Raw genomic sequence first — 21382 nt, 5'->3', positions numbered from 1 at the left:
TATATAGTTTCAATCGGTTTTATCTTTTTTAATTCAGATGATCACCCTTATGCATTGTGTGTGTATTTTCAGGCTCAAACTCCACTTACCTGACCGTCTACAGTGATTATGGTGTTGACGTATTTGATGTCCATACCACAGAATGGGTCCAAACCATTTCATTACGGAAGGTAAGCAGGGGACTTAATACTGTAGTGCATACCGCATACTATTAACTGAATGATTTTGCTTTGAGTGACCTGCAAATTCACTTCTGATGTCTCTCGTGTTTTTTGTGGGTTGTCAGATCAGACCCCTGAATGTGGAGGGGAGTTTGAACTTACTGGGTTTAGAGCAACCCCGCCTCATCTACTTCAACAACAACGCTCCAGGTAAACTTATTAACCTGTGATCACTCTGGATATATAGTAGTGGATTTATACACTATATTGGCAAAAGTTTGCGGACACCTAGTCATAAGTGCGGTATGTGCTTTTTGAGCATCACATTCCACATTTAGTCCCAATTTGCTCTTAGAACTCCTTCCACTCTTTTGGGAAGATGTTCCACTAGATATTGGATTGTGCTTGTGGACATTTGTGCTCATTCAGACACAATGGTGGTTCGTAAAGTCAGGTACTGATGTGGGTGAGGAGGCCTGTGGTGTAGTCAGTGGTCACATTCATCTATAGCAGGAGATCTTTCACTCCAACCCATGCAAAGCATATCTTCATGAAGTTTGTTTTGTGCACAGTGGCATTGACATGCCGGAACATGTTTGGGTCTCCCAGCTACTGCATCCAAATACACCCTGTACAACTGTGTGCCTTCAGCTTTGCAATAACATTTTGGGAAAGGACCACATATGGCTGGGAACGTCAGGTGTCCCAATACTTTTGTACATATAGTGTATAGTGTAAACAGTCACTGACATTGAGACTGATTGGCCTGTATGAGGTTAGTCTTTTCGACTCGAAAGGTAAAGTTGAAGTACAGTTCAGTCAGTGTGAGTTTTATATTTCCTTTCACAGATTAAAAAGTGTGTCGTACGCTCAGTGGCACGTTTTTTTGTTTTGGTTTTTCTCCTTAATTCGTATTTTCTCAGTCCTGGCAGATTGCCCTGTTGATAATGGTACTTTTGTTTGGTAAACTGAAATGACCTCATTCATTACACCACCTCCAGGCTGCCAGGCATCGAGGCCTATGACTCCTTCACACACTGCCACTCTGAGCTGACTTCATGTCATCAAGAAAATCAAGTTTTACTTGATTGGTGCTTATCTTGTATATTGCTTTTCTGCCTGTATTTGATTGTTCTCTTCCTTCGTCCGTGCGCTCCTTTATCTCGCTGCAGAAGGGTGCGATCTGACTATACCCGAGACCTCAGACAATATCAAGAAGCTGATGGTGAGAACGCGCAGCAAGAGAAAGTTCCTCTTTAAAGTTCCTGAAGAAGAAAGGCTCCAGCAAAGAAGGTGAGGTTAAAGCCATGTGATCACCATTTCATCATCATCATATTCATGAGAACCTCTGTGTAATCATGTCGTGTCACGTCCAACAGGGAAATGCTGAGGGACCCAGAAATGAGGTCCAAGCTGATCTCCAACCCGACCAATTTCAACCACGTAGCCCATATGGGTCCTGGGGATGGGATGCAAGTTCTCATGGACCTGCCTCTGGTAATGGCTGTTTACTCAAAGCTCAAAGTCTATTAGAGGTGGCCAAAATGTTAGATACTTAGCATCTGAGCACTTATAGCTAGCACAATGATCTGCAATCTTCTGTGATGGTGTAACCAAATTATTGGTATTAAGTTAGTCCACTTAAAACCCATTAATAAGCCATATAAACCCATACCAGTTTTTTGTTTATTTATTTAAAACGACATGCAGAGCTGTGACGTGTGACTGTAACTGTATTCAGGATTACATTGTGCATGATTTCATATCAACCTAACCTTCTTTTGCCTGATTTTACTGCACTCCTCTAAATCCTTTTTTTTTTTTCCCCCTGATGGCCGACCACTTTTTTTGTGCTGCTCACTTTGTCTTCTATTTTTCCTGTTCAGTAGTAGCATCCTCTCTTCCATCCTCCTCATTTTTTTTTCCTCCTTTTCTCAAATTCACTCCTCCTATTTTTCTCTCTGCACTCCTGATCTCTGGTTGGGGCGGAAGCAGTCGAGCGAGACTCCCTCCCCCTCTTCCTCTCGACACCACGCCCTGATCTCCCCTCCAACCAACTTTGAGCACGTCTATCACATGAGTCCTGCTTCTGCTGGGCTCTATCTGCAGAAAGAGGCTTCCTCCCAGCAGAGCCTGCCTCAGCTCTCCTCCTCTTCCTCCTCACCTTCCACCTCCTCCCTCGGAAGGGTAGGCTGGCAACCCTGCTCTCTCTCCCCCTCTCTCTCCCCATTTGTTCTCACCCCACCCTGTACTTTACTTTCCTCTCTTTCTCTTTTCTGCTTTCCTCATATCATAAGGACAGGTCCTAATTCCTGTTATCCTCCCCTGTTTGTTGCTTTATGCCTGAATTCCGTGGTTTGTCCAGAGGTGTTGCTTGACTGCCGGTGTCACCTTGTTCTCATATGAGCTGTTTGTAAGCAGGTCGTGTTAAAAATAAACTATCATTCAGAAAGACTGGCTGGAAATGGGTTAAATTTTGGGACACGTATACAAATGGTCTCTGAGTTACGATGGTTCGACTTGCATATAGAGTGCATAATTTATATAGTACGTTTCTGTAAATGGCTCAGTTTTGCCAAATTACCTGCTGTATTGTGTTCAATTTTTAACAAATTACAGTATACCAGTGGTTCCCAACCGCCACGGTCACAAAAAATGCCGGACAATATTTTCACAGACCAGCCCTTAAGGTGTGGCGGATAAATACAACAAAATAAAATGATACGGCCGGTATAAAAACTGTTCTTTTCTGAATATAATAAACGTGAATCCGCTGTGTTGTTTTTTGTTCATATTGCTCGCTTGGGGGTTTCAATTTAGCGGTAATGTATGATTTGTTAGCGGCCCGGAGCAGCCCCTTTAAGAAGGTAGCGGATGTTGGTAAGACATGTGACCGAGGCATCATGACATGCATCAAGAGTGAGTCATAGACAGATGTGGTGGAGAGAATCCGGTAAATATCCAAAATAAAACATTGTTAAAAGTCAGATAATAAATCAAACGGAAATAATGTAAGTAACGTATTCTTTCTGTGCGGCCCGGTACTAATTGACCCACGGACCGGTGCTGGTCCGCGGCCCACGGGTTGGGGACCACTGTAGTATACTATTACTTCATTGTGATCTCCGTTCTTTAAGACTCCTGTGTAGGCTAGGCCATGTCTCGATTTACAATATTTTCAAGTTACACAATATGTATTGGGACACCTGACTTTTCCTACCGTATGTGGTTCTGCTCCACAAGGTTACAACAAAGCTGGAGGCACACAATTGTATAGGACGTCTTTGGATGCAATATACATTTTGCGTTCACTTTAATTTAGAAACCCAAACCTGCCCCAGCATGGCAATGCCTCTGTGCACAAAGCCAGGTCCATGAAGATATGGTTTACATGGTTTGGAGAAGATCATCTCCTGCTATAAAGCTCTGATCTCAACCCTACTGAACACCTTTGGGATGAATGTTAAAGCTGACTGCACCCCAGGCCTCCTCACCTCACCTACATCAGTAGATTAGATTACATTACATTTATAGCATTTGGCAGATGCCCTTAACCAGAACGTCTTACAATTATCACATTCATACAACTGAGCAGGTATGGGGTTGGGAGCCTTGCTCAGGGGCCCAGAAGTGGCAACTTGGTGTGGCTGGGATTTGAACTCATGACCTTCGGAGACAATGTTGAATGCCTTAACCACTAAGTACCACCTCGCTATTAGATAAGATTAAATTTTGTCATTGTGCACGGTACATGTACAGAGCCAAGGACATGCAGTTAGCAAGTAACCAGAAGTGCATAAGTGGCCAATTTACAATAAAGAGCAGTATGATGAATAGGGTATGAGGTCATATGTACAGGAGTGAGGGTGAATAATGTACAGAAGGTGCAGTAGGTAATAATATATGGTATATATAGTAATATACATTATACTGTGCAAAGATTATGTATAGATAGACATGTTAGCAGATAATATACTCAAATGACATGATATAGTTATGTATGATACAGTATATACAGAATAAATATGGGTGGAATATACAGTAGTGCAGTGATAAACGTGAGTTATGCATGAGTGGATAAGCAGTGCAAAATATACACAGACAACAGTAAAATAATAATAATAATAATAATAATAAAAAGTGCAAAATGCACAGAAAGTGACAGTGCAGTATTGTGTTGTTAGCATTGTATGATGATCAGCTGTTCAGTGCAGTAGCAGTCACAGGAAAAAAGCTTTAGTCTGTTTGTGCGGCTCTGAGGTACCTGTAGCGGCTGCCCGATGGTAGCAGGATAAATAGTCCATGGTTGGGGTGAGAGGTATCTTTGATAATACCCCTCGCCCTTTGCAGTTTTTCCGCTGAAGAACTTTGCGATCCGAAGCATTGCAGCTGCTATACCACACTGAGATGCAGTTAGTGAGGATGCTCTCAATGGCACAGCAGTAAAAGTTCTCCAGTACAGTACAGATGGGAAGTTTTCGAGAAGACCATGATGTTGATCTTGATTTAACCAAAAGTACCTTACTTTACCAACACCATTGTGGCGGATAGACACAAATGTCCACAAGCACAATCCAAAATCAAGTGGAACATCTTGCCAGAAGAGTGGAGGGAATTATAGGTGCACATTGGGACTAAATGTAGAATGCGATGCTGAAAAAAAGCACATACCACACTTTTGGCGATACAGTGTACGATTGGGTTATCGGAACACATCTCCATCGTAACTCGGAGACTACCTGTATATATTGTCCTTTTGTTTATTAATTTTGTAGTAACGCTTGTACGTAAAGGTTCTGATTAAATGTCAATTAAAGGCCAACAGTGTGTATTTTTGTCTGATTCTACAAGTAAGAATATTTAGAAGTACTTTATACTTCCTGAATGTGTATTTATCTATTTATTTTTGCTTCCTGTTTTTTTTGTTGACGGACTACAGAGCGTGATGCCGTCTTCTCAGGATGACTTGACCAAGGACAAACCACGTCCTCTTTCTAGTATTTCAAGGCAAACAAGGAGTAAGACCCACATCACACGCACTGCCTCAGGTGAGAAGTCCTCATTCTGTCTCCGTCTCTGTCCCTGCAACCAGGCAGTCATGTTAGCTTGGTTTTATGAGACTGCTTTATAATACCAAATGTGTTCTTTTATTTTAGGAGGTGGCGAATTCATAGGAGCGGGGTCTTCTCGCAATATCTCGGATCCTGATCAGGACTTTGACAGAGAGGTAAGGGGGGTGCAGCAATCAGCTCTTCTAGTGCATCATATAGCTCCTCTTTTGTCTTTGGCAGGCTAGATACTGGTAGACCAGCAATTTAAAGCATGATTCATTGCTAATGTTAGAAGGTTCGATCATGTGACTCAGCTTCAGTCCGATTTTGACCACATTGTTTTCTGTAATAACCATTCCAGTTCCTCAGAAAATGATCTGTTGCTTAATCACCTATTACAATTACTTTTATAATAAGCGCTGCTTTTTAAATAAAAACGGCGTTAAGGTCATTACATCTTTTTACATTATCGCACGCCTTTTCCTGTTTTTCGCAGCCTGACTCGGACTCCACCAAACACTCCACCCCATCGAACAGCTCGAACCCAAGCAGCCCTCCGAGCCCCAACTCCCCTCACCGCAGTCAGCTCACTCTGGATGGTTTGGAACACACTCTGGATGGCTGATAGCGAAGAAAGAAAAGAAAAAAAAAAAAACAGCTCACATCTACAAAAAAAAAAAACACTTCTTTACTTGATCATAACTGTTCCTTCCATTCCCTTCCATTCAGTTAGGACTCACTACAAAGTGCCAAGACTCAAAGTGTCATCTTCCGTTCTTTACCCGCCCTGATATGATGGACAGCACAGCACTCTCTCTTTATCCTCCTGGATGCCAAACGAGCAAAATTATCCTCTGAGCGGAGATGAGAAAATGGGTTACCGTCGGAAAGTCACGGCATCTCGATGAAAATCTGAGCTACTCCTGGGTCTGGTCAGCAGAAGTGTGTCAAATCTGCCCCCTATTGGACTGTTTGAGGCAGTATAGCTAGCAGGGTGTATATGTTTTTGTTATTTTCATTTTAATTCTCAGCTTTGTGTCATGCTCATTTGATGGGTTTTTTTTTTTGTTTTTTTTTGTTTTTTTTTCCAGATAAAAACGATTATCCGACAGCTGCCACATGATTAAAAAAATCACAGGAAATACAAAAAAATTACTAATGTGACTGATCATAAAACAAAATACTGACGTGAGGGAAAAGAGGCTGCTCTGCCGTTTTTTTGTTTTTTTGTTTTTTTGTTTTTTAAAGCATATACGTTTGTGTTCACCCGTCACTTGATGTTAGGAACTCATGACTCCGGAGACTTTTTCCCAACTATTCCAGTCGGATCAGTAAGAACAAAACGAAAGGAAGAAAACCCTTTTTTTGTTGTTTTTTTTTTTTGTTTTTTTTTTAAATAACTGACACTTCTCTCTGTCTCTGAGTGTCAGATCAGATTAGTTATCAGACTGTGGGGATTTTAAGCCAAACCAGATGGGCACTTTTATTGTAATGTTTTCTTTTTGTTTTGTTTTTTCTTTCGCCAAAATCTAAATTTTTCAGCCAGCATTTGGAATATTGATGTTTTAACCTAGATGTTCGACACGAAAAGATTTAGCTGGTGGAAAAGAAACACTGCTCGTAAAAAAAACGCTAAAAAGAAAAACGCGAACAGAAACAAGACTTTACATATAGAAACGTGTATTAATGAAAGAAATGGCACACAGCTAAAGGACCACACTATTCATAGGATTTTAATAGTTGTTCTGAAACTGCTGCTGCTGCTTTTGTGTGCTTTATAAAAAGAAATAAATATGTGATAAGTTTCTCATCCTAGCCAATGCTCAGTCCCCATTTTCTAAACGGTTGCATCATGGACCATCTACAAAGCCTCTTAAAGTGATTATGTAAAATTTGGAATTGGACAAGGACTGTGACATGAGCTACAGACATGACTGGTGTGTTTAATTTTTTAATTTTTGTAATATTTTTTGGTTTGTTTTTTGTTTGTTTTTTACCCCAAGTAGTGTGCCTTCAGTCTCACAACACCTTGTCCTTTAAAGCATTTCAGTATTTTTTTTTTTTTTTGTTTTAAATAGGTTATTGTTTTACTTTACCCTTCGCATTAAAAAGAAAACAACACTGTATACAACTTGCACACGAACATGTTTTAAAGTCCAATATGTTTTAAAGTCCCCCTTTACTTTCCACCTGACTTCTAAAAGCAGGAGTTTATTCTTGAAACACTACTGCTTTTGCTTAAGAAGAAAAAAGAAATCACAACGAAACCTTTGTAATTATTGAATTGTTAGTCTCATCAATCTGAACAAACAATAAACGAGTACCTGTGACACTTGTGTCCCCAAGCTGGTGTGTAAGAAGGGAGTGTCGCTGCAGTTCATGCTCGATTCCGATCACGCCACATCAGCGTTTCTGTACAGCGGTGCATTTTTCTATGTCTGGAGGTTGTGAAGAATTTTGACTTCTAGTACGTTATTGGAACTATATGAGCTCTTTGTATAGAGACTGGTCAGGAAGGAAATGTAATTGTGCTCTGCATTAAAGACACACTTAAAGCAGCTGAGGGTTTGTTTTGTAGTCTTTATTGATTTTGATTTTACACACTTGGGAAATGTAAAGCAGAGGATCCAAAGGGTCACTAACCAGTACTGGGCTGTGGAAAAATTGATATGTTCTGAGGAAAATGTTATATTTTTTATTTAATATCCGCTACCCCTGAACACACGCCTAAAAGGCCATGCACTGTTAAAAATGTGTGTATATATAATTTTTTCTTGATCACCACTTAATTTTCTTGTGATCTTGACAAGCATTGTTTCATAATGATCAATTCTTAATTTTTAAAAGAATGTTCAAGAGGCATCATGGATAATAAGCGTTTGTGCACACGTCTACGAAGAAATAAATATCATGCATGGCCTCTTAGGACTTCCATACGCGCACTATATCAGCCGGTCAGCTGGAATATTTTCAAAATGCGACTGGTTTGTGGTGTAGTCGTGTACAGAAGTTTGGAGGCCCCTGATTTAAAGTAATGTGTGTGTTCTTTGCGTTCAGATAAGACTGAACCACCGTGCTGCTGCATCTTCCATTTTGATTGGTTAGAAGGGGTTGATTATTATTATTATTTTTTTTTTTTTTACTTTTCTACACCAGCTGCTTTCACAGCAGTGAAGTGCTTTTTTTTTTTTTTTTAATACATTGTCCTTTCTTCAGTCATAAAGGATGTAAATGGTGGAGTTCTTCATATAGGTCAATAAAAATCTTTTTGAAGATGGGGATTTTTTTTCCTGAGATTTCTGGAGAATTTTGGAGGATGTCTCCAGGGTCAGCTTGTGTGTGTCTTTTTATTTTTGTATACTTGTGTGGGTGATGATCTCATTACTTCACAAGAAAGTAGAAGAGAAAGAACTGAGAGAACAAGTGTTCATAGCTGACAGCAGGAACTAACTAATAAAATGACACTATGTCAATATATAATGAATTAAATGGTAATTTCCTGTGTTGTACAAAGAATAAAACACTTCTATACATACATGTTTTGGAAAATAATCCATAGTCCAATTAATTAATTAAAAATGTACTCTTTTTTTTTTTTTTTCTTCTTCAGTAGTGCACCCTGTAGTGTTGTATTCCTTCCTTTGGAGAGTCCTAACAATACCAAGAAGGAATACTGCTGCACTTCCTCCAATCAAGCAAACTGTTATGCTCACTGTTGTATGAGCCAAATGCATCAAATATCACACTTATTGACCATATACACACAGGATGTTGATTCTGGATTATATTTTTTTTACCATCAATTATAAAATAGCCTAAAATAAGTATTTGATGTGACTGAATTTATGTACATAGAATTTGCCAAAAACATTTGCACATTCTCACACCTATCTACTTTGTGTGAATTTGTATCAGATGATAGATAAAACAAGTTATATGACTGACTTTCACCTTCTAGATCTGGTCGTACCATGTCTTCAACACGGAGTGATGTCAGGGCAGCTCGTGAAGCACTTCACACCTTCAAGTCTGAATGAGTTATATTCTGTTTGTGCTATTGTGTGCTTTAGATCAATCCACATACAAACAGCATGTAAAATGGACTATATAATGACACTGACTATATACCAAACAGGCCTAACATTATGACATTATAACATTGTCTGGTGATAAGAATAACATCTTTTCATCATGGCACCTGTTATTGGGACAGATATATTAGGCAGCAAGTGAACATTTTGATAACATTTTATCAGCTCTTGTGGGATGTTCCTGGTCTGCAGTGGTCAGTATCTATCAAAAGTGGTCCAAAGAAAAAACCGTGGTGAACCGGCAACAAGGTCATGTGTGACCGAGGCTTATTGAAGGCTGGTCCATGTGGTTCGATCCAGCAGACGAGCTCCTGTAGCCCAAACTGCTGATGAAGTTAATGCTGTTAATGCTCGACAGGTCAGGTGTGTTTCGGCAGCAAAAGGGGGATATTAGGGAGGTGGTCATAATGTTATGCCTGATTGGTGTACCTACAGTTTGCAATTTTGAGCATCACTCATCCCAGTTGGCGGGCTTATTGTTAACAAAAGACAAATGTGTAACATGTATCACTTTGTAGCTTGTAGTGGCATACCACTTCCGAGTTAAACAGTTTACTGACACCTGACCATCGCACCCATATGTTTTTTCCCCCAAACTGTTGACACAACGTCAAAAGTACAAACTTGAAACGCCTGTGTACAGTGTAAGCTCCATGAAGACATGGTTTGCCAGCGCTGAAGTGGAAAAATTCAAGTGTCCTGAGCGCTGACAACAACCCCAAATGAACTGATGGCACCCCAGACTTCCTCCTCATTAATGCTCTTGTGGCTAAATAAACACAAATCCCCCTGAAATATATTTAAAAGCATTTCCAGAGAAAAGAAGCTTGTTATAAGCAGGAATGACAGGGGCGTTTAAATGATAGGATATGATCCTATCATATACTTTAAGTATGGCTGCATACTTTATTCGCACAAATAGTGTACCAACCTTATGATGAAGCATGGTGGTGGCTGCATTGTGCTCTGCTGTAGCTTTTTTTCAATGGCAAAAAAAGGATAAGTTTAAAGGGGGTCCATAATTCCAAAAAGATGTAACCAGACAGTGATGGAGAGGCTTTGGGTTTTAAAAATGTCTTTAAGTTCAGACTCGATCTGGAATGGAATGTGTAAAAAGCGCATGATGGGTGTGACGATCACGTGACTGCAAACCTTTAGTTATACAGTGTACGGCTAAACGCAGCATACGACTTTTATTCTGACAGACGATGACGCCAACGTACCCGGAAGTAAAGAAACCTGACGTTTGCGCCTCTGATTTCTCTTCTTTATCTCGAAGGTAAGACTCAGATTTGGTGTTTGTCATGCAGCCCGATCGTAAGATACATTATTTGTTGTCATGTTACATGTAGAAAAGGCTGAAGTGAAGGAAATATCTGCAGCTGAATGCTCGGGTTGAGGTTGTCATGACATCCTGGAGAAGTCAGTACATACGTCTAGGCTGTGTGAGGAGTATTTACTGTAATAACTAAATCCAATGTGTTGCCTGTAGATGAATCGAGTTAAACCTGAAGATGATGAATACTGGAATAGCTCCAAATTCAAAGCTTTCACCTTTGAGGATGACGATGATGAATTTACCAAGGTGAGCTCAACACATATCATCACATCCTCCACAACAGAAACATGTGTTTTTCGGTTGTATACTACAAAATGCTTTGTGATTTATTCCAAAAAAGTCCCAAAAACATTTCTTAGAAGGATTTTGGACACACCCTGCACAAGTTATTGATGTTGAATAGGAGCTTCATGAAAGCATCTTCATGGCTCACTGCAGTCCCACTCCAACAAACCTACAATGGGTGCCAATAGTTTTGCACACTATATTATGTTGTAAGAAATTAGGTTAAAAATGCACTCGTTGTTTCTATTCGGCAATAATCACAAAAAGAAAGCGGGTTTTTCCGTTTTCATTTTCCTTTTAATGCACTTAAGTTACAGTAGAGATACAGTCAGTAAAATATTACCTCAGTAAAAGTGCTCCTTTTAAACTTTCATTTCAATAAAAATACAAAGGTATCTGCCTTTTAAATGTACAAATATCTATTTGTCATCAATGTTTAATGATTTATTATGGCTATAATGTTCCTATTATCTTTTTTTGTCACAAGACTCTTTATTTATCGACTCAGTTTATGTGAAAAGACTCTGTTACTCTCAGCACACAATCTATGAATAGAATGATATCAAGGAGTCAATCATTAAATTAATTCTATTAAAATTATCGTGAGCCCAAAACCTTCTTTTCAACTACTTAAAAAAATCGTGCAAATTGCGGCAAATTATTTATTACTCTCAAGATGTTCTGCTGTTGAACTGACACTGAACTGTATGTTGTTGCCAAGTAGAGACAAAGTCAACAAACTGCCATGTTTTTATCCACTCATACATAAAAAGGAACAACTGATTTTAGCAAAATGTAGTTGAGTAAAAAGATATTTGACTTTGAAATGACGTGAAGTGAAGGTAAAAAAAAGGTTTCCCAAATGAAAATACTTTAGTAAAGTACAGATACGTGAAAAAGCTACTTTAGTACAGTAGCTAATTACATTTACTTTGTTACTGTCCACCACTTATAGCATTCCGCATAGCAACATTCTCTCACCACCATGCATCATCATAATGATCATGCAACATCGAACTGCATGTATGTAGCCACCTGACATTTCTGTAAATGTTTATTGAACACCCCAATGCAGATTGAGCTCCCCTTCGCTATTTTACAATTTTTGGGAAATCTTTCTAATAGATTTTGAAGTCGGGATGTGTGAACATTCAGCCATAAGAGCATTAGTGAGATCAGGTACTGATAGTGTGTGAGGAGGTTTGGGGTACAGTCAGTGTTTCAGTTTATCCCAAACGTGTTCATTGGGGTTGATGTTAGATCTCTGTGCAGGACAAACAAGATCTACTCTAACCTAAACTAATCATGCTGGAACAGGTGTATCCTTGTTCCAGTGAAGAGACATTATCACCATTTATGTGGTTAAGGGTTCAGCCGTGAAAGCTGAATTGTTGTATTTTCAGGCCAGGGAATTTTTTTTTTCTTGTAAATTCAGTGTTCTTTTTAGAGCAAACAGGATGCACCTGTGCTCAGTTTGGTGTGCGCGAGCCAAAGGTCTGGATGCTCATTGAAATTAGCTATTTCAGTTTTGAGTTTTAATACATTTATTTTTAATCTCTAAAATATGCTTCTGTCATATGTCAATATAGAACACTGTGTGCGGACTAATCGCCAGTAACGGACCTGAAAACTTTCCCAATCCACTGGTTTTCTTTTTTGGGATCAGTGAACATGATCGCTGGGATTACTAACTCTAACATTTTGTTGAAACTTCATTATTTTACTCACATTAATGTTATGGAATGTTTGGGATTTATGTTTTTGTTGTCAGTTGAAATTATGCTGCTTCATTTTCCTTGTTTAGCTGAAAGAATCCAAGCGTGCGGTGAACAGCATCCTGGTGGACGAAGATGACGATGATGATGATGTTGAAAAGGTCAGCTGGAGTGGAGAGCCTATTGGAAGTAAGACGCTTTGCAGAAACATCACTTCCTGCCCCTTCCACAGAATGCATTTGACTTTAATCTTGACTTTTTTTGTGTTGAACTTCAGGTATATCCTGGTCGGTCAAAGAGACTGCCTCCAGCATCCGTTCGGGCGGAGAGCAGAGCTTTCCAAAAATCAACACTGCCCCCTCGTTACCAAAACAAGGCTCTGTATACTCCTTAAGTTCTTTGTTCAGAGGTGAATATATTAGGTGATATGATGGATTTAGCAGTGTGTGTGTTAAAATGCTACTTATTTTATAATTTTCAAAATTCTCTGGGTTTTATTTCCCCTCAGGAAAAAGCAGGCCTTCATTTTCTGAAAGTAAGTTCAACACTCAGGCATCATTCAGACTGAGAGTATTGTAGTTTAGAGGTGTCCGGGATGGCAAGCTGACATTGTTTTCTTTTTTTTTTTAGCTTTTACTGAAACGTCTGCAAGAGTGTATGCGCCAGAATTACGCAAACCAAAGTCAGACTGTAAGGACTATATAAGTGATTGGAGCCCTGAAGAAACTATAAGAAGGATGCGGAAAGGAAAGGTAAAGTAAACTCTCCTTCCCGATGTGAGTACCTGCTGAATCCCTTTCTCTAATCCACCTCTGAGATCTCTCTCAAGCTTTGATTGGTCAGTAGACCTTTCTATAACAGCAGCTCTGACATCCAGCTGTAATTCAAACTGCATAAATATACCAATGCACTTGTGTCACTTTGTTATAGTTTTTACAGTAACATTTGTATAAAAAGTATTTAACAAATAATAGTAATAGTAACAATAATAATAATAATCAACACTGCCCTTAGATGTTCAAGTTTCCCTCCAATTGTGAGTCTCTTCAATAAAGAGAATGTTGCAATCTCTGGTTTTGTTATTCACATGGCAAGTTGCATTTGATTTACCTTGAGACTTTAACTGTTCTTGGGATACCACAACGTTGGAAGAATTGTATAAGATGTCTTTGGATGCAGCAGCATAAAATTTTCCCTTTACTTGAACTAGGAGACCCAAACCTGTTTTATTATAACAATACCCCTGTACACAAAGCCAGCTTTATGAAGATATGGTTTGCATGGGTTACATGGAAAATCTTGAGTGGCCTGCTATATAGCTCTGACCTCAACCCCTATTGAACACCATTGGGATGAATTTGAACATTGGCTGCACCTCAGGCCTCCTACATTAGTACCTGATTTTACTAACATTCTTGTGGCTGAATGAGCACAAATCTCCACAGGGAGCTAGTGGAACATCTTCCCAAAAGAGTGAAGGTTACAGCAACAGCAAATGGGGACTAAATATGGAATGGAATGTTCAAAAAGCACAAGCGAATCCTATTGTCAGGTGTCCACAACCTTTTGTCTGTATAGTGGAGCTGCTATAATGAAAGTGAAAGTTTCCTCCACTTTAAATGGTAAAAAAAAAAAAGGAAGTGGTGTGTGCTCATGTGTGTGTCTGCGATAGAGAGAGAAGGATCTGTAGTTCCTATCCTACACATCAAAACTTTTCATATTCGTTTTGATGAAAAATATGACCAAATATATATATATATATATATATATATATATATATATATATATATATATATATTTATTTGTGCAGGCATATTCCCTGGAAAGGTTTCGCTCTCTACAGGACAAACTTCTGCTGCTGGATGAAGCGGTCAGCGCTCACGACGGCAACATCATCACTGCTGTACGGGTTGTATTCTGATTTCCATCCACAATTTCGATTCATTTTGACAAAGAGCGTTCACATATCTATGCTTCATCTGATTTGCATTTTTCTCTTGTAGGTTTTAATATATTTAAAGAAATCATTAAGTAAAGGTAAGTGACTATAATATTCCTTGTTTAAATAATTATTAGAAGAGTATCCATTGCTTTACATTTGCCATTTTTTTGTTTATTTTTTTTCCCAGAAATCCTTTTCCGGGAGTTAATGTTAAGAGAAATAGCTTTGCGGCATTACATTCATTATCTGAAGGAAATGGGAGAGCAGAGGCTTTTGGTGGAGTTGATGAAGTAAGTGGACAATTCAGACCTAATATTGATTAGTAACTACGGTGTTGATGTAAGACTAGTTAATGGCTTTTTGCCTGTGTGTGTGTGTGTGTGTGTGTGTGTGTGGCTGTATTTGTATAACCAACTTTTATCAAATGACTTTGTCATAGGTCACTCGGCAGAACAGAGGATATGGCGGTAGGTGCTATTTGAGTTCATCCTTCTGACTTTCTTGCATGTTTCTTAACTTCAAAAAGTTATGACGGAAACAAATGTATAATACGCAGCACTGATTAGCCTTTATATATATATATATATATATATATATATATATATATATATATATATATATATATATATATATATATATATATATATATATATATATATATATATACCTATATATTGCTATAGGTAATGCAGTACAAGGAGCATATGAACATTAAAGACGAAGGCGATAGAAGAGACTTTCTCAAAAAAACTCTGAGGTAAACACAGATAGTACAATCAAGACACACAACATAGCTCATCCTTTGTAGCATTCATTAGAGCTGTTGCCCCTTGTTTGTTGTTAGTCTCCCTTTTTCTCAAGATGATGCCACCCTTGTTCAAGACCACTACACACTCTTGGAGAGACAGATCATCATAGAGGTGAGAGTTTAATACACAGCAACCAACTCTTGTATATCTATAAATATGGTTGTTGAGTGAAGACTGGGTTATTTACACTCACTGAGCACTTAATTAGGACAAATGCACCTACACACACACACACACACACACACACACACACACACACTTATTTATGCAATTATGTAATCAGACAATCATGTAGCAGTAGTGCAGTGTATAAAATCATGCAGATACAGGCCAAGAGCTTCAGTTAACGCTTCAAACATCAGCATGAAAAGAAAAAATTGATATATGTGGTATTTATATGATTGCTCATGTCCTGGGATTTTTACACAACAGTCTCTAGGGTTTGCTAAGAATAGTGCAATAAATGGAATAAAAACATCCAGTGTATTGCAGTTTAATAGACAGATATACCTTGTTCAGACTCTTTTGAGCAGACAAAGGTAACTCAGATAATCACTCTGTACAACTGTGATGAGCAGAAATTATCTCAGAAGACCATGTCAGGTTTCACTTCACTCTGCAAAGATCAGGAAGCTGAGCCTGTATTTGAGCACAGGCTCAACAAAATTGGACAGCTGAAGACTGAAAAAAAATGTAACCTAGGCTGATGAATCTTGATTTCTGCTGAGGCACATGGATGGTACGGATTAAGAACATGCCATAGACACAACCTGCCTATAGTCCACAGTTCAGGCTGGTGGAGGTAGTGTTATGATGTGGGGAATGTATTTTTGGGACCCCTTAATACTAATCAGATTATTAAAGTATTTTTAAATGATTATTTGCTCCTCTTCGTGGCCAAGACTAGATGTTCATTGTTCTTCAGTGGCCTTCCCAGTCACTGGATATCATTTGGATTTAATAGAACTTTGGATCTGGTAAAGCAATTCAATACGGATTCTCCGTAAAAAAAAAAATGCATATGAAAAAAAAAGCCCAAAAAAATTTGAGGAGTTTAATTCATTCGGAGTAATGGTGTGATTTCAATCACCTGAACCTGATCCAGAATCTCAACATCTTGTGAAAACCATGTCATGAAGAATTGTTCTATAAGAGCAAGTAAAGTTTCTACTCTGTATTAGCACAGTGTGGAGTGAGTGTATATTCTACTAATATTTTATATACTCTATTCTGTGTGTTTCTTCTAGGCTAATGACAAGAAGGGTGAAGCTGAGATTTTTAAGAAATACCCTAGAAAAGCTTCCATTTTGAACATGCCCATTATCACTACACTGTATTATGCTTGCTTCTACCACTATGGAGAGTCGGAGGTAAGCACACTGTGGGTATTCACGTTATAGCAATTTTGTTAACAGTTATATATATATATATATATATATAAAGGTTTTGCATCCATGTATATCTGCAGGGTACGTTCAGCAGTCCGGCTAACATCCGAAAAACCTTCAGGGTAAGCACCACTTCATATTTTTCAAGCTCTATCTCATTAACTAGGAAACCCAAACCTAGATATGCTTTATATCATTGAAAGATCTTTAGTGACCTGCTATAGAGCTCTGACTTCAAACATATTAAACACCTTAGGGACAAATTGGAATGCTGACTGCACCCCAGGCCTCCAAACCCTACATCAGTACCTGATTGTGGCTGAATGAGCACAAATCTCCAAAAACACACTCCATAATCTAGTGGAACATGTAGAGGTTATTATAACAGCAAATGAAGAGTAAATGTGGATGGGATGTTCCTAAAGCACATATGAGTCTTATGGTCCGGGGTCTACAACCTTGTGTCCATATAGTGTATCATGTCACTGTGACTGCTATACTAAGATTAGAGCAACGACCCAACAATATCTGGTCAGTAGTTTGAGTGGTGGAACGTAAAACTTAGCAAACGTAGCACCTAACATGACTGAACATACCTTTTAATGCCTTTAACCATTAGTAATTAATTTATAGCTATAAATAGGATAAGTCGGCTTAAAGATTTTTGACTTGATGCCTGGAGAGATAATTGCAGTTCTGTACTTTTATTTTAAGAGAAGGAACTATTTTTTGTCTAGTCATCCTTTAATTATTGCCAACATTTTGTCAGCAACTTTTTCTCAAACAAGCCATGCATTAAATATAAAATCTATGTGAACAGTTTTTTCTGACTCGGCAGACTGTCTACAGGTAAATAATCTTCATGCATGTAATATAAAGAAGCCCGAAAATCATGAAGGTACATGTTTTTTTTTTTTTGTATTTCGATCATCTGTACATAATATACAATGAACAGGTGTTTACCTGCACATCACTTTATATAAGCTATGTTGGTTTATCTGATGAAGTGACCAGAGATTAGAACATGCATAGCAGGTTTACCTAATTAACCGATTTAAATATTAAACATTTGCATTTGTTTTCATGGATGAATCCATCTTTGGTTTTAGATTACAGAAAAGCAGTACATCCTGACGGCACTTGGAGCTCGGGCAAAACTAAAAAACTGGTTTGATGTGGACAGTTTGTTCAACACCAAGACCTGGCTGGGTTACACTAAGAAAAGATCCCCCATCGCCTTTCACAGAGTGGTGGATATCCTGCAGAAGAACAGCGCCCCTGTTCAGGTGAATCTCCTGCAGTAACTAGCTTCTCTCAGTAGGGGGAGCAAAACTCCTGTTTTTTTTAAATATATATATATAATATAATCTCCCCCTACTGAGAGAAGATATGAAGATATATATATAATATATGTTATGTTATGTTATGGGCCAATTTGAATTAAAAGGTTTTGTTGCCTGTAAATGTCTGGTTTGGTGGGGGCTGGGTGGATGGGTTGGTGGGTGGGTGGGTGTGTGTGTGTGTGTGTGTATTTGAGAGAGATAATGTGTTTTTTTAGCTTTAGTTGATTACAATCTCATCAAAAACCTTCTTGCAACATCAGTTTCTCAGTATGTATCCTCCATCTTCTTTTATTAGGTGTTGCAAGAGTACATAACCCTGATCGATGACTCTGAACTGAAGCTCGGTTTGGCTCAGAAGTATAAATGCCACGACGTTGTCATCGATGTAAGTACAATATTTTTGAAGTGTAAAATACATTATTCAAGGTCAGACAAATGATATTTTTATTGTGTGGCCCACTGAGTGAGTAAAGCTTCAATGTGTTACCCAGTTCCTTATTTTGGTTGCTTGGAAGCATGTTAACAAAATAAAACATAAATCCTGCTTACACATTAAAATACGAGTTCTATTTTTATTGTACATTCTTTTTTATCATTGCAGTTTTTTTTTTATTCAATTCAGAATATTTTATTTATTTTTATATTGTTTTGTCTTTTTTTTTTTTTTTTTTTTTTTTACATTTTTTAAGTTTACATTGTACATTTTATTACTACTCTTTAATTCTTATCAGTTCTCTTTTATTTCTACATTTTATTGTGCTACATGTGGACATTGCAAGCATTTCGATGCATTTTGCACTATGTGGGGGAGTGTATGAAAAATGTGAATTTGCTAGCTGATATGTAAGGAATAAATTGTTCAAAAAATCATTACAGGAAAGAAATGCATAAGGCCTAAGGCATGGTGCTATAACAGCATGTCCTAAAGTATTTTTTTTATAAACAGTAGTTTGTCACATTTCATTCTTTATTCTCATTCTCACAATTTTTAATTCTTTACAAAGCATCATATTTATGTTTACAGAGTTAGTAGGCTTCACTGAGTAAATGCTTTTGTAAGCCATGTCCAACGAAAAGATTTACAGTTGTGGGTAAAGCTGATACACTATTCCCCTGCTTTACCACGTTTTGAATCTCGTGCCCCCGGTTTATCGCAGAATTGCATTTGCCACATAACTAATTAGTTTGGCTGATTTTCCCGGTCGCTCGCGGATAGCGTGATAGAACAATACACTTATAGGGAATTGTTTTTATGGAGTTATATGTGGAAATAATGACATTTTTTAATACAAATATAATTATTAATGATAAAATTAAGTAAAATGTTATTACAGTACAGTACTGTATACATAAAGTAGCATTTTTGGGGGTGGCGTCGGTTTATCACAGTTTTTTGTTTATTAGCGTAAACATTTTTGTAAACATACAACTGGGAGCTTCTGTCACCAAAACAAATTCCTCGTAAGTGCAAACATACTTCGCAATAAAATAAAAAAGATTCCGATTCTGTATATAGATGAATGCCATTCAAAAAAAAAGCAACACTCACAAATTACCATTTTTTCAGAGGTTTAATTTGCTTTTATATATAAGTTATTATTAGCCACATAACAGGAACAAGAAGAAATCTGGGGACAAAAAAGGTGATGGGCCTTTGTTGTTGCTGAATGTCTGTTTTGTTCATTATTTGTAGTTGTTGTTGTTTGTGACCTAAATCCAAAATCACAAGGTACTTTGTGTTTTTTCCTATCAGACCTACAGAGACCTGAAAGACCGTCAGCAGCTGATTGTGTACCAGAGTAAAATGGAGCGGGGTTCGCACGAGTACAGGAGGATCAACGAGCTCATTAATAACACTGTAAGAGGAATCCGATCCAGAATTTTCCTATATTTTATTTTACCTTTCTTTAATTCTTAATGATGATCAGTGCAAAAGGTGTTGATTCAGTGAGTATTATATATGAAAACATCCATCTTTGGGAGTTTTTTCCACACATTACAGTGAGCCTTCATTCTTTTGACAACCCGCATTTTAACTAACAGAGATGCGGGTTTATGTGGGAACAGCTGTTTATAGGCATTAAAACATTTAATGCAACTGGATAATGTAAATGGATTAAAAAGTGCAAGGTGTCATCAGTCAAAATAATTAATGATTGCAAGCTGAATTGTAAAATGATCTTTTTTTTATTAAATTATAAAACACAAACATACAGTATAAACATTTCTTAAGAATATTTGAATAACGTTTTCTTAAAAATTTGAGAAATTGAACAGAACGTAGCATAAATTTTATGTGTTCTTTAAGTGTGAATTTTTTTTCTTCTTATTTTAATATTCCGACATATTTTTGAACTAACAGCAAATCCGATGGAAGAACTGACATTCGGAGAGAAGAAGAGATGTTTTATACGAACATTTTGATACGAGCGTGCTCAGAGGCTTCAGCTGACACAGCCTGTGCTTCAGAGGATCGTCACAGTGAAGGCTGTTACAGTAATGAAGCAGCCTCAGGTTTCAGCCACGATGCAATGAAGCACCTCAGCCATGGCAACTAGAAGATTTTTTTTATTCATTTGTTGTTGTTTTTTTTAATTATTATAATTTTTGGATATTTTCCTGTAATTCATTATGGCTATTGAGGTGCCATGTGTCCATTTGCCAATAAATTCTGAACCTGGTGAACATATACCACACATTCCTAATCTGCAATTGGTGTACCATTTGGTCCATATTTAGTAGTCCTGATGAACTTGTTTCATATATAAATAATTTATATATAAAAATACAATGTGAAAGTTCTAATATTTAATAAAAACTTGGTAAATCTGTCAATTGAGTGATAAAACCACACGTATTTACTTTGCTTTTTTTATTTCTAATTTCAGTTATTTTAAGTAAAAGGTCCAAATAAGATTCTTTTGAGTAGTACTTCAGAGGAATGTATATTTTTTGGTTTTGTAAGGAACCATTTTTAAAGGGCAGATGTGAGGATTATAGTATATTATACACATTTTTTTTATATTGGTTTTCTTTAGAGCTGCACCAACTAATCGATAAATAATCGATAATAAAATTTGTTGTCAACGAATGCCATTATTAATTAGTTGGGCTGCTCAAGTTACTGGTGAGCGTGACTGCAAGGGGACACAGCTGACTGCAAAATGGTGCAGGGTCAACCAGCAGCAGGAAAAAGTGTGCGTCCCAAGTCATCCAAGGCATGTGAGCATTTTATATTAAACACAACAAAGAAAACTG

The 21382-nt window shown here is 37.7% G+C and overlaps 2 protein-coding genes across 3 annotated transcripts in view; both read left to right on the top strand.

The window, feature by feature from the left end:
* cdc42bpb (CDC42 binding protein kinase beta (DMPK-like)) overlaps window positions 1–8489 on the top strand; it is a 58439-nt gene extending 49950 nt beyond the window's left edge. Inside the window, exons 30-37 of one of the 2 annotated variants that reach the window (XM_083561918.1) lie at window positions 73–170; window positions 287–371; window positions 1334–1454; window positions 1541–1658; window positions 2154–2348; window positions 5101–5209; window positions 5318–5388; window positions 5709–8489. In XM_083561918.1, the coding sequence (XP_083418044.1) occupies window positions 73–170; window positions 287–371; window positions 1334–1454; window positions 1541–1658; window positions 2154–2348; window positions 5101–5209; window positions 5318–5388; window positions 5709–5837 (926 nt within the window). In that variant the 3' untranslated portion in view covers window positions 5838–8489. The remainder of the gene's footprint in view (window positions 1–72; window positions 171–286; window positions 372–1333; window positions 1455–1540; window positions 1659–2153; window positions 2349–5100; window positions 5210–5317; window positions 5389–5708) is intronic. The other variant, XM_083561917.1, reaches the window with a different exon arrangement.
* Window positions 8490–10461: 1972 nt separating this feature from the next.
* On the top strand, window positions 10462–20959 carry vipas39 (VPS33B interacting protein, apical-basolateral polarity regulator, spe-39 homolog). Its single transcript, XM_083561991.1, has 18 exons — window positions 10462–10582; window positions 10796–10888; window positions 12732–12831; window positions 12920–13051; window positions 13151–13177; window positions 13273–13394; window positions 14453–14545; window positions 14646–14679; window positions 14772–14874; window positions 15024–15051; window positions 15268–15341; window positions 15429–15504; window positions 16641–16763; window positions 16862–16903; window positions 17891–18067; window positions 18420–18509; window positions 19878–19982; window positions 20487–20959. The coding sequence occupies exons 2-18, from the start codon at window positions 10796–10798 to the stop codon at window positions 20505–20507; spliced, it is 1440 nt and encodes a 479-aa protein (XP_083418117.1). The 5' UTR covers window positions 10462–10582; the 3' UTR covers window positions 20508–20959.
* Window positions 20960–21382: the final 423 nt, after the last annotated feature.

The sequence above is a fragment of the Silurus aristotelis genome, assembly GCF_946808225.1.
Source record: "Silurus aristotelis genome assembly, chromosome: 15".
Lineage (NCBI taxonomy): Eukaryota > Metazoa > Chordata > Actinopteri > Siluriformes > Siluridae > Silurus > Silurus aristotelis.
The sequence above is the reverse complement of the archived record's forward strand: the minus strand, read 5'-3'. Positions and strand labels throughout refer to the sequence as shown.

What these genes read in the sequence shown, in the direction of transcription:
- vipas39 (XM_083561991.1), top strand. Translation starts at nt 10,796, where the DNA reads ATGAATCGAGTTAAACCTGAAGATGATGAATACTGGAATAGCTCCAAA. An exon ending in ACCACTATGGAGAGTCGGAG is followed by an intron (nt 16,764 to 16,861) that starts GTAAGCACACTG and finishes GTATATCTGCAG; the next exon opens with GGTACGTTCAGCAGTCCGGC. An exon ending in ACATCCGAAAAACCTTCAGG is followed by an intron (nt 16,904 to 17,890) that starts GTAAGCACCACT and finishes CTTTGGTTTTAG; the next exon opens with ATTACAGAAAAGCAGTACAT.